The sequence below is a fragment of the Zalophus californianus genome, chromosome 10, assembly GCF_009762305.2.
Source record: "Zalophus californianus isolate mZalCal1 chromosome 10, mZalCal1.pri.v2, whole genome shotgun sequence".
Classification (NCBI taxonomy): domain Eukaryota; kingdom Metazoa; phylum Chordata; class Mammalia; order Carnivora; family Otariidae; genus Zalophus; species Zalophus californianus.
Window position 1 is genome coordinate 80,073,053 of NC_045604.1, and position 17,055 is coordinate 80,090,107.

Genomic DNA, 17,055 nt, shown 5'->3' on the forward strand with positions numbered 1-17,055 from the left:
TCTTCACTTCAAACTTCCCCAGCACCTTGTATGGTGCCCACAGCACATAGTAGACACTCAATATGGATTTTATTAATAAGTTATTGAATAAAGTTGGGTGTAGCATTTGAAGAGAATGCTGTAGTCTCTTCTGAAGAGGTACTGGGAAATAGAAAATTTAATCAAATGGAAGTCAAGAGACCTGTGTCCTGGATCCAGTGCTGCTTCTACCCAATTGGTGGTCCTTGAGCCCATAGCTTTAGTAGTCTCTCCTGTAGAATGGAAGGTTGGGGATCATTGATCTCTTTGACCCTTCTATCTCTATAACCAAAGATCCCAGGCTTTGCTCTGATTGGCTTGCCTAGTCATGCACCCACCTCTGAGCAAATTGTTATGGTGAGGGCAATGGAATGGGTTGCTTGTAGTCCCTGGGGAACAGCTGGGGGTGTGTGTGGGAGACTGGAGGTGTGTGTCATCCAAACCACATAGATTAAGAGTAGGAAACAGGTGGATTCCCCACCTGAAAATAGGGGGCTATTCCTGGAGGTAGGGTGAGTAAATGATTGGTGTTTGCCAATCTTGCCACAAAAGTGCTGGGTAACAAATGGTTACAAATCTTGGAGTTTAACATCTATTTAGCAGCATTTACTGAGACCAGGTGTCTATGCTGATATCGGAGCTTCTCCTAGTCTCGCTGAGTTGACATATATGTGGGAGTTGGCTGAATGCTGGCTGATCTGGGCTGGTTTTAGCTGGAATGACTCGGGTGATCTGGCTGTGCTCCATGTGTCTTTCATCCTCAGAGGGAGTAGAACAGACATCTCATGATGACGGCATTGGTGCAAAAGAGGAACCCCAAACCAGTAAGCACTTCTTCAAACTTCGGTTATGTCATGTCGGCTAACATTCATTAGTCACATGGATAAACTCAAAATCCAATGGTGGGGGAAAAAAGATCTTCCTCTTTTGGGGCGCGTTTCAAAGTCACATACAAAGAGCATGAATACAGGGAAAGGCAAATAATTGAGGTCATTTCATGCATGAATCTAACATAGGATCCCAAATCTCACAATTATCTGCTTTGAGATGGTCCTTTGCTATAGCAAATTGGAAGGAAGTACATAGGATTAAGGATAATTAACCCTAATTTGCTTCATTAAAAGAAAAACACCAGTTGTATAAAATCTCACCAGAGGGGAGGTCGATCAGAAGATAAACCACACAAGGAACCTCTGAAAAGAATGATCTCCATCTATGGAGCAGCAATGCAGGATGCGTGGAAGGGCAGGGAATGAATGCATGGTTTCCATCCAGAGCCCTTCTGTGTAGGGGGTTCTGTGGTCAGCCATGGCTGGGGCACGAGTCCGCCCATCTTTGTTCAGTGGCCTCTCAGAAAGAGGTGACTGCATAGCAGGGCTGCCCAAGGGAAGGGACAAAGGACCTGCAGGTTTCGAGGTCTGCTGGCAACAAGACATTCACAGAGGGCTCCCTGGAGTCACAACCAAGGGGCTCATGGCACAGCCTGAACAGCTTTGGTGCAAAGGCCAGGCACTGTTTCAGAATCCTCTCCAGTGAAGACGGTGGGAGCCCCCAGGTTAAGACAAAAAAGATCCAGGCTTCTGGACTCCCCTTGACAATTTTCTTAGAGAGATAGGATTTCAAGGAAGATGTGAAGCCCAGAGGAGAGAACTGGGAGCCCTGAGCTTCATTAGGACCTGGTTCAAATGTGACTTTCCCTACTTGTGTCTCTTCAGCAAGGCCCCGAACCAGGTGAAACAGGGCTAATTCACCATAAAGACAAATCTTCCCATCCCCCCCCCCCCCCCCCCCCCGGCTCGCTCCTGTCTGAGAAGCTAGGCTTTTTTTCTGCCTTTCTTGTTTCTGCCTGCTGAGACAGTTTCAGGAACCTGCACAGCTTTAGAGAATGTATTTTAAAAGAAGAGAGAAATACCCGGGTATTTTTTTTAACATGAACTGTCCCTCCTTTTACTTTTTAATTTAGCTTGTGAAGGAGGCAAAAAAAAAAAAAAAAAAAAAAAAGGTAGAGACCCAGAAAATATTCCTGTATGTGTAAAAAGCAAATTCTGTCCTACGGAACCAAAGGCCCCACAAATGCAGCAGGTTGAGAGAAAGAAGTATATCTCTCTGTTACAGTCCCCAGAGGGAGTGGTATAAGTTGGTGGGGCAGCTCTACTCCAAACTGTCACTCAGGGACCCAGGCTCCTCCAACATTGTTTCTCTACCACCCTCTACAGGACTGTCCTCATCTGCATTGTTCTGGTTAGCTGCTATCATAGCCAATGGGAAGGGGGAAGAGAGGACACTCAGAGCAAGCGATTTTCTTTTAAGCAAGTCAGGTGAAGTCAAAATTGGATGTGTCATTTTTGCTAACGTACCATTGGCAAGAGATGAGCCACGTGGCCAAATTTAGCTCCCAAGAGGGCTGGGGAAATCTAGTTGGAGCTGGTGGCCCTGTGCCCAAGAGAAGAAGGTAGAGAGAGACTTGGGACTCGAGTGGCCATGTGTTACGTCTTCCCAGGTGGGAGTGCGCCGTGTGTAATGGTTTGTGCTTTTTCCTGCCTTCTCTCCTTGACTTCTGCACTGCACCCTGCAAAGGTGATCTTACTATCCTCATGTGATCTTCTCCTTCCTAACAATGGCAGCAATAGCAGCTACCATCTGTCGAATACCAACTCTGAGGCAAGGACATTGGTACTGGACATGATTCTCTTCCGTACCCTTGACCCCCTGCCATCCAACCATTGTCGTTTGATTTTCAGTTTTATTGGTAGAACTTAGAGAGTTCCGGTAACTTGCTCCAGATCTCCAGCTTGTAAGTGGAAGAGCTGGGATCTGAGCTCAGATCCATCTACTCTCAGAGGTTAGGGTCTTTCTACCATATTGTAAAGAACTTAGAGTCAACAAAAATCAGGTGGGCGTTCTTCCAGACATCGTTATATACTGTATGAACCTGATGCATGGCAGCCTTAAGCTCCTACCTACTATTCCTTCTTTCTTTCTCTCATTAATCTTTGTAATTCCTTGATCTTACTGCTGAAGCCTTGTCCTTTGAGACTCGGGGCTCTGCTATGGCTGTCAAGGGCCCAGTGTAGGATTCGAAACGAACGCGTTGGCTCTTTGTCATTGCTGGAAATGATTGCTGCCCTCTGGGTGGTGGGGAGGAGATTGTAGAAGCACAGGGAAAAGAAATATTAGTTAATATCCCAAATGATCCCACTACAGTGTCATAGAGGGAATCAGTGTGCTGAGCCCCGGCAACCACATCTGCCTCATGGGCTTGGGGTGGGGTGGGGGCCGGCTACATGAGATCGTATGTGTCAAGCACCTGGAGAGTACCTGACCTGGAGTCTTCTCTCCGTTCTGTGAGAAGTGGATGGCTCTTTGTCCAGCCCAACTCTGGGACAGGTCGGTGCCTGGCCAGCCCTTCAATGTCAGTGCCCCTCAGAGATGCCAAGACCCGTACACCTGGTAATGCAGCAGCCAGCCTAAATGCTGGAAGAGCCACAATCCGGCAGAGGGTGTCTCGGGTCACCCCCAGCTCCCTCCTCCTCACCTTAAGGGAGTAAAAGATAAACATAGTTTGGCTTAGGGGGGAATTTGGGGCTTTGTTAAACTTCTGGCTCTGACATTCTGACGTTTCCTCTTGAGAGTCTCATACTTACATGTGCACCCCAGTCCCTGATGTTTTGGAGAGGAGGAATCAAGAAAAGTGGTTTCTCTGTATAAGTCTCACTCTGCCCTCCATTTTCCTTAGTTTTGGGGGGATATTTTCTTGCAGATAAGACCTTGTTAAGGAAACAAGACTGTTCTTTTATAAGGCAGGCTCATGGTTAGAAAAATGGTGAGTGTTGTAGCCACAGATTCACAAATTGTGAATTGGGCCTGATATCCTGGGTTCAAATCCCAGCGCCATCGCTTGGACAAGTTGCCAAAGCTCTGTAGCTTCAGTTTCCCCATTTATAAAATGAGACTGAGAATGGCACCTACCTTGGTAGGATATTGAGAGTATTAAAGGGGTTAACAGGGGCACATGGGTGGTACACTCAGCTTAGTATCCGACTCTTGGTCTCGGCTCAGGTCATGATCTCAGGGTCTTGGAATTGAGCCCTGCGTTGGGCTCCACGCTCAGCAGGGAGTCTGCTTGGGATTCTCTCTCTCCCTTTCCCTCTGCCACTCCCCATCTCTCTCTCTCTAAAATAAATAAATAAAACCTTTTTTAAAAAAAGGGTTAACAAATTCCCTAGCCAAGTATCTAGAACAGAGCCTGCGTTTAATGAAGATGAGCTTTTACTCAGTACTCAGTTTACCATTGGGGGAGCTGGGAGGGAGAGCAGACTTGTGCTATATCCAGGCAGTCTCTAACCAGTCCCTGCCTCTTTCACCCAACTGCATCCTGCCTCCCTGAACTCACTGCTACAGAACAGTCATGCCCCTGCAAGGCTATGGCCAGGGATATGGAGCTGGGCAGCAGGCAGGTTCTCCTGCCCCAGAAATAAGGGAACTTAACCCCTGCTTTAGTCCTGCAATTCCTGTGAAGCACGGGGCACAGGTCACTCAGATGGACTATGTATTAGCATTCTCCAGAGAAACTGAACTGTGTGTACACACACACACACACACACACACACACACACACACACACACACACACACCCTATTATTTATATATATTCATATATATCACATACGAATAACAGGTCATATATACTATTGGTTTGGTTGAAGCAATTCCCCATAATAAATCTTCTTTCAGATATATGTGTGTATATGAATGTGATGAATATTCATATATATGAATAAGAGGATATCTATATATATGGAAGGAGATATATTATGGGGAATTGGTTCATGTCATTATGGAGGCTGAGAAGTCCCATGATCTATTGTCTGCAAGCTAGAAACTCAAGAAAGCTGGTGGTGTGATTCCAGTCCAAGTCTGAAAACTTGAGAACCAGCGGAGCCAACGGGGTAAATCCCAGTCCAGGAGCAGAGGACCAATATCCCACCCAGGGGATGGGACAGCAGGTCCGCAGGAAGGGCACGGAGCCTCCCTTCCTCTAATTTTTGTGGTATTTGGTCCCTCAACAAATTAGATAATTCCCACCTACATGGGGGAGGGCAATTTACTGAGTATACCAGTTCAAATGCAAACTTTCACAGGCACACCCAGAAATAATATTTAAAGATTTTATTTATTTATTTGACAGAGAGAGAGAGAGAGAGAGAGAGAGAGAGAACACGCAGAGGGAGAAACAGCCTCCCCATTGAGCAGGGAGCCCAATGTGGGGCTCGATCCCAGGACTCTGGGATCATGACCTGAGCCGAAGGCAGACGCTTAACCGACTGAGCCACCCAGCGCCCTCCAGTAATATTTAATCTGGACACCCAGTGTACCCATTCTGGTTGACACATAAAATTCACCATCACGGACCAGATGACCAGAACATGAAACATTCTGCCTGTTGCTCATATTTTAAAGACTGTCATTGGAATCTGAAATATTTCCAGTGCTTTCCTGCCTTCATCAAATGCATCGTTGTCCCCCTGCCGTGTGCCAGGCAGTGGGCAGATGTTGGGCATACAGTAGTGAGCAGAGCTGATACGGCCTCTACCCTAATTGGAGCTTATATCCTAGTCAAGGGAGGCAGACAATACCCAAGTAACTAAAAAAGATAATCTCATAAAATGATATAGCCTAAGAATATAGTAAAATGGGGAGAAGTGATGAGAGCAATTGGGGGCGGGGAGGGCTCTCTTTTGACTGGCTCATCAAGAGGGATTTTCTGAGGGGCGGCTGGGTGGTTCAGTTGGTTAAGCGACTGCCTTCAGCTCAGGTCATGATCCTGGAGTCCCAGGATCGAGTCCCGCATCAGGCTCCCTGCTCAGCGGGGAGTCTGCTTCTCCCTCTGACCCTCTCCCCTCTCATGCGCTCTATCTCATTCTCTCTCTCAAATAAGTAAATAAAATCTTTAAAAAAAAAAAGAGGGATTTTCTGAGGAAGTGACCTTTGTTCAGAGAACCAAATGACAAGAAGAATCCAGATATGCAACCAAAAAGAAGAGCATTTTGGCAGAGAGAGCAGCAAGGATGCAATCCAGTGACTCTGACAGGGAAAAGCTTGGTGTGTTCAGGAGCAGAAAGGAATCCTGTGTGTACTGGGGTGCAGAGTATCCCTCCGAATCTCTATCCACTCAGAACCTCAGAATGTGACCCCACTGGGAAATAGGGTCTTTGCAGATGTAATGAGGGAAGGGGAGGTCATACTGGATTAAGGTGGGTCCCAATGCAATGACTGGGACCCTTAGAAGAAGAGGGAAATTTGGACACATAAGTCCATACAAAGAGGATGGCTGGGTGGGGTCAGAGGTTGAGACTGGAACGAGGCAAAAGGCAAGGAATGCCAAAGATTGCAGCAGCTACCAGAAGCTTGAAGAGGCAAGGAAGGGTCTTCCCTAGAGCCCGCAGAGGGAGCATGGCCCTGCTGACACTTTGATTTCAGACTTCTGGAATCTGTGAAAGAATAAATTTCTGTTGTTTCAAGCCACCCAGTTTGTGGTAATTTGTTATGGCAGCCCTGGGAAACTAATACACTCTGTGATGGGTTCATAACAAATGGAAGAGCTGAGGGTGGACAAACAGCCAGAGATCGGGTCATGCAGACCTTGGGGCCGCTGCAGATAACTTGGATTTTATTCTTAAGTGTAGTGGAAAGATTTATCACTTGAGTTCAACACATTCTTAGACCAAAAACAGGGACAAATGAGGAATGGTGAAAGCTTAGGTTGGTCGGGGCATTGCTTACCAGGTTAGATTCATCACCTGAGACCCAAGAATATCACCAAGGGAGAATGAGCTGTAGGAAGCCCTCCTTAAGATATCTTTGGCGCAAGGAAAGAAGGTAGGTGGGAGGCCACCTGCTGAGACCCTCAGATGTGCAGCTTGTTTTGAAAACTGGTTATTACCTTGACTCTCCCCCTTTCCACGGAAGTGGAGGCTCCATCCCACCCTGCACCTGGACAAGTGTCTGCTGCTAATTAGGGGAGAGACAGATGGAGCAAGGTACAGTTTAATTTTACAGCCGTGGTTCCTTCAAGGCAATTAGGCTCATTGGAAGGAAAGCACCTTTTTCATTCTTTCTCCCTCTTTTTAAATGAAGAAAAATCAAACTGGAGAGGCCCAATGCTGTTGAAAGGCTCCCACATCTGTTTCCTGGTCGGCTTGTCAGCCATCTGCCCACGAGGTGTTGGGGCTGATTAGGTTAATGCATTTATTAATGGGGCTTACAAGGCTGTTCAATGAATCTGTTATTTCTTTCACAAGAAGTGTTTTGATATACTGACAGGGACCACACTGCACAAAGCCCAGAGAGGCCAGGTAGGCTTTTCTTCCTCCTCCTCCGGATCCAAGGCAGAGGACACCAAAAACACTGGGAAGAGACTGTCACAAACATTGCATTTCCTGGGTTATGGGAACAGTTCATCCGCCACCATCCACATTCTTGTTATTGAAACCGTCTTGAAAATCACTCTTTGAGGAACAGTTTCGTGCCCCAGGCAAGAAATCTGTGCATGCTCTGTACTTCTCTAAAACACCTCAGAGTCTCGTTTAGGGAAGATGGTCAAATAAATAGCTGTGAATGATACAGTCTTGCCTACCAGGCTTCAGATGGTCTGCTGACCCCTTGCTTTCTTCAGTCTACCACACAAATGTCCTTTCTGTTTCTTGAAGCCGCCAAAGTCCTTCCTGCCTCGGGGCTTTTGCAAATGCTGTTCTGTGTCATTTATATACTGCTGCATAACAAACTACCCCAAAGTGCAGTGGCTTAATGTAGCCACCATTTGTTGGACTCATGATTGTGGGTCAGCTGGCAGTTCTTCTGGGTCGGGCTGGATTAGCTGTTCTCGGCCAAGTTTACTCGGTATCTGGAGTCAGCCGGCTGGTCCATTGATGGCTGTATGGTCTAGGATGGCCTCACCCAGTATCCGGCAATTGGCAGCCTTGTGGTGAGCGTGGGCAACTGGCCTGCAGGTTTCTCAGCCTCCAGGAGGCTAACCCGGGCCTCCTCCTTCACACGGAGTCAGGAATCCAAGCGCCTGATAGCAGAAGCTATAGAACTTATAAAAGCCCAGGTTCGGGGCATGTGTGACATCACTTCTGCTACAATCTACTGGCCAAAGCTAGTCAGGAGGCCTGGCCATATTCGAAGGGTAAGGAAAGATATTCCTCCACTTGATGGAAGGAAGTACTGTGGCCATTTTTGCTGTATACCACGTGTTCCCTCACCTGGAATCCTGCTTCTGTGACTTTTACCTCCAGATGGCAGCTAACGGCACATCCCCAAGGGTGCCTTCCCTCATTATCCCAAAAAGATCAAGTCCTCTTCTTAGGCCACTTCATAGGGCAAATGAGGCCAACACACATGGTAGGTGGAGGGAAGTGAAAGGGGAAGGAAGAAAGGAAAGAAGGATTGTTGGCTTGGATGAATGCCTCCTTTGTGCTTAGCAAGTTGCCTGGCACAGAGTGAGTGCTCAATAAATGTCTGTTGGATTTAATCCAGTTCTTTCATAAGCCAGGAGACAGACAAAATGTATGTATTGAATAGTTACTGCGTTCCAGAATTGTGCTATGTAGCTTATATATCTCATACAATTTATTCCTCACAACAAACCTAAGAGTAGCTTGTGTTATCCCCATTTCACACCAAAGGAAAGAAAGCTGTAAGAGGTTAAGTGACATTCCTGAGATCTCAGAAACTCAGGTCTGGCTGATTCCAGAGCCCCCAGAGTTTTCTGCCCACCCTACTCTTGCCCCATATACCAAACACTTTCTATGATCGGGGGTCCCCAATGCCAAGCTCACTAAGGGACCAAGTCACAGTTGGTTGTGGAGAGGGTTGTAGATTCTCCATGTGGGACCTCATGACTCCTCTTAATGGAGGCTTCTCCCCATCCCTGCACTGATTTGGCAAGAATTGAATGCCTCTGTGACTTCTTTTCTTTAGAACTTTTTGAGAAAACATCACCTATCTCAGCTGTTAGAACACCTACTTTGTAATCAGTTTTCTCAGTTTGTTAAGACAGAGGAAACCTTGAATGTATCCTTTTCTCTGAGCATACCTTAGGTTAGTCAGTTTTCTGGAAAGAGGAACATGGGAATGAATGATTCTAGATCATGACTGGGGACATAATGAGGGTGAGTGAGACTTTTATAACAGACTCCCGGGCGGAACAGGAGAAGGGAGCTTCTACTCCTACAATTGCCCTGACATTCTATGTGTATTCATGATATTTTGCTCTTACATCCACTCACTGGGTATTTATTGAGTATCTACTATCTGCCAGGAAGTAGGCTGGACATTGTGTGCACAGTGATGGGCAGGAATCTGACCTGGCCTTGCCCTGTTGGAACAGCAGTGAGAGAGAGAGCCAGTAATGAATGAAGTGCATTAACATGTACAAAATGGCATCTATGATACGTGCCATGGAGAAGAGCCTATCATGGTGGGATGTGACCTTGTTCGAGGTCCTAGAGGGGAAGGTGGTGGGAGACGGCAGGAGAGAATAGGAGTGAAATTGGAGGTCACTTACCTTTAGTTCTCCAGAAAAAGCTATGTGCTGGCATCTAGCCAGGCTTTGCTGTGGTCTCCACTCTGGTTGCACATTAGAATCCCTTGGTTGGAGGAGTGCTTAAAAAGAAATCTATGTCTGAAGCAGACCTGCAGAGATTCTAATTGAATTGTTTGGGGGAGGGATTCAGGAATCTGAATGCTTTCGAAGCTCCGCCATGTGATTCCCAAGTACTGCCAGGATTGAGAGCCCCACAGATGGAAAGATAAGGTTCATGCCTTCAGAGCTCCCAACATCTGGTTCTCAGACCAGCTCAGAGATCTTAGTATAAATATTCACAAGACTGGATAGTCCTTCATAGCCCTTACCATATTTATACTCTTATGTAATCTTTGGGATTATTTGGTCACTATCTTTCCCCGCCTAATAGATGTGCACCTCATGAGGGCAGGGACCGTGTCTGTTTCCGATTCCTTCTTATATTTCCACTGCCTAACACATGGCCCGTGCCTCTATGATGAATGACTGAATGAGCAAATGGCTTGAGGAGGTTTTGGTAGATGAGGGACATGGTCAGTTTTGCATTTTAGAAAGTGCCTTTGGCTGCAGTGTAGAGAATGGACTGGGTGGAGGGAAGACTCGAGGCAGGGAGGCAATTTGGTGGCTGAAATGGAGCAACGGTCGAAATTGGGTGTGATGTGGAATAGATTAGAGAAACATTTGTAGGCATAGCTGGAAGGACTTTGTGATTTAGCAGTTGTGCTGGAGGGGAGAAGAGGGTGAGGTGGCGAATGCCACCATATTTCTGGCTTTAGTGACTGGAAAGCTGGTGTTGGCCTTTGAGAGATAAGGAAGGACCTGAAGGAGAACAGATCTTTTTAATGTTGATGGGTTCAGTCTTGGCCACCTGGAGTGGGAGATGCCAGTGCATCTGTCCTGGATGTAACTGGATTCATGTTTCCCCCCTAAGTCCAAGAGGGAATATCAAGGCATCCTTCTGTTGAAATTTCATGGCATTGGAAACCTAGAACTTTCTTCTGGAAGGCAGAAGGATGGGGATCTAACCTTGACTTGAATTTAACTCATGTCACTTTTAGCAATGCATGGTATTTGGGGAATGTGTGCTCTTCGCATCTTTAGTAGCAGATTCCTTTTGACATTCAATATTTTCAGACAGCTCTAGAATTTATGGAAAAGGGGACTTTCTTTTGAAAGATCACATGAGCCAGGGCTATTTATGTTAACAGGGACAGAAACCCAACTTAAGCGGTATTAAGCCTGGAAGGTTAATGTGTGGCTTCCTGGGATGTTGTGTTGAGGAGTCTGAGTGGAAGTCACACCTGCCAGGACAGAGCATTGTGATCAATGAGTGATGTCTGCCATGTACACAGAGGGGGCAAGTGGGGCATATTTTTGTGCCCTTGGTTCTGAAACTGAAGCTTTCCCTCTGTGGCCTTTGAAAAGCATCAAATAATGTCTGTTGGACTTAGGTTCTACCCTGGCTCAGCCACTATAGCTGTGGGTAACTTTTGTTAATCATTTCATATGCCTGAGCTTGACAGTTTCCTAATCTATCAAGCAGGGGTTAAAATTCCTATCCTTCCTACTTACTAGGGTTGTTGAAAGGATCAAATGGGAAAAGAAACATGGCACTATGATGCCTTCCATGAATGTACATATAGGATAAATTCACATGTGTAACAATGGGGGATGTTGGACGCATGGATGAAAAAGCAGCAAGTATTCCTCCTCTCCAAGAGGAGATGTAAGTTCAAAGGTTTACTGCTAAGAAATAAATTTTATTTTATCAATCTTACTTATTTTAAGTAATCTCCACACCCAGTGTGGGGCTCAGACTCATGACCCTAAGATCAAGAGTCGCATGCTGTACTGACTGAGCCAGCCAGGCGTCCCACTAAGAAATACAATTTAAAACTGTAGAGGACCTTATAATAAAAGAATCATAAGAAAATAAAAGTCTCATAAAATTATCAAATGAATACGTAGGGAAAGAAAGACTAAGGAAGGAAGGAGGGAGGGAAGGAAGGAAGGAATCAAGGAATCGTAGTGCTAGAGATGGTATGGTGAAATGGTATACAGATTGGTGTGACTCTTTTGTGGCGGAGTTGGAACTATGTATCAAGAACCTTGATAATGTTTATACCCTTTGGTCAAGTAATTCCACTTTAGGTGATTCATTTCCAGGCTGGCTAGTAAAGAGTTCAGGCTTTGTGGGCCCTTCAGTGTCTAGAATATGTACCTGGATCCACCACCGCAGAACAGAATCAGTCACAGACTTTAGGTAAGCAAGTGGGTATGGCTGTGTCCTAGTAAAATTTTATTTACAAAAATATGTAGCATCCAGATTCAGTCCAGGGGCTATAGTTTGCCGTCGTCTGATGTAGATGAAGAAAAATACTTTTGTATTTTTGTGGTTATCCTAAATTTGTGGTTATCCTAAATTCAAAATTCTGAATACAAAAAGAGCTTTAGTCTTGAAGATTCTCTTTTCAGCTTTATTTATGTCAAAGCATACTGGCAAACTTAACTGTTCATTGATGGGAGGAGTGATTAATTTTAATAGTTCCACCCAATGAAATATTATGTAGGCATTAAAATGTTGTTTATTAGTGATTTATAACAACATGGAGAAATGCTTGATAGAATGTTATATGGAAATTAAACTGACTTATAATGAAATTACAATGATAGGGGCTCATATCTAAATACTTCACACACATCATATTATTTAACCCTTTGAACAACCCTATGGGAAAAAAATATATATATTTTTTTAATGTAACTACTCTCCCTATGCAGAAGCCAATCATAATAAAACCTAAGAAGCTTCTTAACTTTTATTAAGTAGCCAAAGCTACACTTCTAGGAGGTGGCAGAGTTGGGGTTTGGACACAGGTCTGCTTAACTGCTAAAAGCAACCAAAAACACTAATAGAAATCCCAAGTTGAACCCCATTTATTGAGAAAACCAGAAGCAAATACAGCTAAGTATTGCTATTGGCGGTCTTGCACGGTGGGTGACAAATACGAATATTTCTCAAGATATTCAATATTTCTCCCTAACGAGGATGCATGATTTTAATAATGAAGAAACAACCCTGGGATTTTGTAAGAAAGCCAAGGATGTACAATGCTAGGTGCCTTATGGTGGAGAAGTGTGTACTTAGGGGGGAATCTAGAGTTTCCATTGGGGATGCCCTTACCTTCTTGGTGCTGATCTTGCTTGTGAAAAGAACTTGACTCTTTCCTTCTGTCCTCCTTCCTTCTATCTGTTCCAGATGGAGTTTCTAGTGTGTGTCTCGTTTGGACTGTTGGCCCACTTTGATGCTGTGCTCAGGTTGACTTGCCAATCCCTAACTGTCTCTCTCTCTCCTCTCTCTCCCTCTCTCTGCTCCCTCCTCCTCTTCTCCGTCCACCTTGGACAGCCGACAAGGTCAATGATGACTTCTCCTCCAAGCGACGGCACCTGGCCGAGCTGGCGGCCAAGGGGAACCTCCCTTTGCACCCGGTAAGAGTAGAGGATGAGCCGCGGGCCTTCAGCCCTGAGCATGGCCCTGCCAAGCAGAACGGACAGAAGTCCCGCACCAACAAGATGCCCCCACATCCCCTGGCCTACAACTCCACCACCAACTTCAAGGGCTGGGACCCCAACGAGCATTCCCTCCGGCGGCAGGCTTACGGTAACAAAGGCAAGCTTGGCGCAGCTGAGTCGGGCTCCAGCGACCCCTTGGGGACTCGCACCCAGCACTACCCACCCCCACAGCCATATTTCATCACCAACAGCAAAACAGAAGTGACTGTCTGAGCTTTCACTACAGGGAGCATCCTGGAGACCATACTCAACTGAGAGAGGCAAAAAATATCCCTGGCCCACACCCTCCCTGGCCTCCCTGACCCGCTCCCCTGCACCCTGCCTCCCCTTACCAACTGACGAAAAACCTGCTGGTGACGCGGAATCACGCTTTTCTTGGGTCATGCCTAACACGTGTCAGAGGACAGCTGAGCAAGACGGAAGCAGGGACGTTCAGCAATACAGCAAAGGGGAAACTGAGGCACGGCTCTTCCTACTTCAGGCCCGAGGTGGCCAACTCACACGCCCACACCGTGGGGCTAATTTTTTCTTTTCCTCCTGACTTAAAACTGAAATCCATGACGAAAAATTAAAAGTAGCACAACTTAGAGAAATCGTCCATTTGAGCACATTTGCCATTTACCACGTGCTGTTTCGGGGTGAAAGAGCCAGGTTGGGGTGGGGGGAGCCTGAGAGTGGACATGAGAGAAGAGTGTACGTAAGAAGAGGAGTCATTTGGGGAGGAAGCTGTGTGCATTATAAGTGTTTTCTAATCCCAAGAAGCAGTGACGTGGACACACAATTTTGACAAGCGTAAGTCGGTAGTTGGACCCCAACCATTCTATTTATAGTACTTTTCATATCGTCAATGTTGGAAGCAAAAAAAAAAAAAATACACACACACACACACTCAAACTCACAAAAAATAGACCCTGAACCCACCGGCAGTGATGAGAAAGAAAGAGCATTTTAGAGAAGTCCCGTAAAGACCATGACCATGGACATGGGAAGGATAGTAGGCTTTTACGGCAGGGAGAGAGGATCCAGAGAGTGTTAAATAACTTTTTTTCTTTAAAAAAAAAAAAATGATCACAAGCCCACTACAAAACAGACAAAAACAGCAAATCCGTTTTTGTCCAGAATCCTCAAGACTTAGGAAATGAACAATGACATCAGAACAACAACAACAACAACAAAATACTCACAGTTGAAAAGTCGACAGGAGGTGAGAAGGGGACCCCGCATTTCCCGCCTTGCCTCCGAGACAAGAAACAGACACAGAACCCAGTCCTCTATTACCCGTCTCTCCCTGACCCCCCTCAGCCCGTTGCCGCCGCCGCTGCCAAATTTCAACTGCTTTGGACTGAAAATGTCATAAGCGTGGGTGGTGCCTTCAATGTGTTACTGTTTAATGACAGTCTTGTTTCCCAAGTGCAACGTGTGTGCTCTTGGTCCCCCTCCCTCCTGTTTCCTGAAGTCAGAGATGTTCCTCTCCTCCCCCTTTGTTGGTGAGCCCGCCCATCACACATTCTGAGGGGGCTGCTACAATGTTAGGGGTACCTAAAGATGAAGACCTCCCTCCTTCCGACCCTGTCACTCCCAGTCCTACTGTTACCTGGCTCCCCAGACCTCTCAAGCATTTCTGGGTCTCGTAATTCCCACGGCCCTCCAAGCCACCTCCCCAGATACTTCCCCAGATTCATCTCCCACCCAGAATTCCCCATCGGAACCAATTCAGAGTGGTTCTCACAGCCAGTGGCCCTTGGGCATCCCGACGAAGACAGTTTCCCTGCTCCTCCTATTTATTTCGTGGAAGCCCAAAGAGGAGAGTGCGGAGAGAGAGGAGATTTTGATTTTAGGTGAGAGGCTTTCAACCAGTCCCTAACAGCCTTCGCCAATGCACGGGAATCTCTGAGAGACCCAGTGTTCTTCTGGTGTCAGAAGCTGCACGTGGTAGTCCAAGAAGATCCAGAGCATTCCCTGGGATGCCCAACTGCGGCGTTCTGCCTCAGCTGTCTCTCACCTCCAACGTCATGGAAGCCGGGAAATCAGGGGCTTATTCTCCTTTTCATTCCTGGCCCCTCTGGGGGACATTGACAATGCCTGTTATCCCTCTGGGCCTTAGTCTCCCATCTGAAACGAAGGGAATTGGGGTTAGATCAAGCAAAACCTCCGCCCATTTTTTAAAAATGCCCCTGTGCACAGAAGCCACTAATAGAAGATCCTCGTTTATAAGGTGGCTCTTCGCTGGACGAAGCAGGGCGGGTGGGGGGCCAGGGCGGAGATAGAGCGCCCACTTTCTCAGCCTCTCTGCTGGGATCCCAGCACTCCCCAGGGTGGGGTAAACACCGCCCAGCTTGGTCAGTGTTTCCGTGATGTTAAATTATCTCTGTACTGCAGCCCGCTTTTGGCATCTCTGTGTGTCACCATCAAAATATTTGTAGCTAAATCAATTCACTCTTAATACTTTGAACTTTTAAAAGGAAAACTTCTTTTCGTCATTACAAATAGAAAAGCAGTATCAGTCAATCACCCTAAATAGAAAGTAAATGTAAAGATAAGGATGAAGGCAACAAAGCAGCAATTGTTCTAGCTAGATGCTGTTGCTCCTGAAGAGTCTGAACTTAGAGCCCTGCGTTTGCTGGATTGCACTTGCTCTCTCTCTCTCTCTCCCCCTCCCCCCCCTCCTCCCCCCTCCCTCCCCCTTCCTTTCTGTCATTCCTCTCTCTCCCTTTTTCTTTATTAAAATGATTGGCAGATGTTAAAGAGCTGTTAAAGATATACCAGCACCCAGTGGAGACTTTGCACTCCAAGGGACTCCATCGGACTGACAAAATGAAAAGGAACCCACTCCCCTCTGTGACTCGGTGTTAACCAGTGCTATATCCACGTGCTACTACAAATCTTTTTGCATTTGCTAGTGATGCACAGCGCCTATTTCAGGAAATACTGGGTCTGCTTCTCCGTGAGGTTCCCTCCAGCTCCAAAGGTCTGTGAGTCTTACTTCCCTTTTAGCTCATCTTGCCCCTTGTCCTCAGTTCACTTCATCCGACCTTTTATGCCATCCCTGATGAAGGAGCTTTCTTGATCTCTGAATCTACAGAATTTTTTTCCCCCTCCGTATTCCTCCTCTTCTGAGTAAACTTCAACCAGTGAGTTTCGTGAGTTGGGGTGGGGAGGGCGGTTTGGGCAGGAAGGTCGTGGAGTGGTCAGTATGATGAGGCAGGATGATGGCCTAGAACGTTCCTTTTCTGTCTCATTATCTTCCAGTTGGCTTTGCAAACTGGGACCGGGGTGGTAGGGGTTGGACGGGGAGGGTGGTTGGAATACTGATGGATCTGTGGCTGCCACATATCGACAACAATCTTGTGGCTACAGTGAGGAGCTTAGAAGAGAGAAACCCGAACAAAGTAGAGAGGCAGTTCCTCCCCCTCCCGGGCCCTGGCACTAGCCTCTACTTCTTGCCTTTAGCTCTCCCCAACTTCCAACGCAATGGGACCAGAGTCTGATTTCCCTTCGCCCTCCCAGAGCATCTCAGCCTCCATCCGCCTTGGGCTCTGCCTGGCACCCCATCTCACTCCCCTCACCTCCCCAGTTTTCCGTGTAAATGGAGCATATTTTATGTGCGAATATTTTAGTAACCGTATGTTCTGCAAGTAAACCTGTGTTAATACTTGTCAACAATTGCAGAGTTTATGATACCAATAATACTTCCTACAATGAAGAAAAAAAAGACATTTGTTTGTTTTCTAAAAATGTTTATTTGTAAACATGTATTCACTATATTAATATGAATTTCTTACCTGGCAATAAAACTGATTATATGTGATGCTGTTGGGGTTGTCATGTATCTTTTGTCCAAAGTTCAGGAAACAAAACAACAATAACAACACGATGGA

At 46.3% G+C, this 17,055-nt stretch overlaps 1 protein-coding gene across 2 annotated transcripts in view; it reads left to right on the top strand.

Annotated features, from left to right (window-relative positions):
- Nucleotides 1-16,979, top strand: part of SHISA9 (shisa family member 9) — a 286,005-nt gene extending 269,026 nt beyond the window's left edge. For both annotated transcript variants that reach the window (XM_027609759.2, XM_027609761.2), the window contains one exon: nt 13,011-16,979. In XM_027609759.2, the coding sequence (XP_027465560.1) occupies nt 13,011-13,390 (380 nt within the window). In that variant the 3' untranslated portion in view covers nt 13,391-16,979. The remainder of the gene's footprint in view (nt 1-13,010) is intronic.
- Nucleotides 16,980-17,055: the final 76 nt, after the last annotated feature.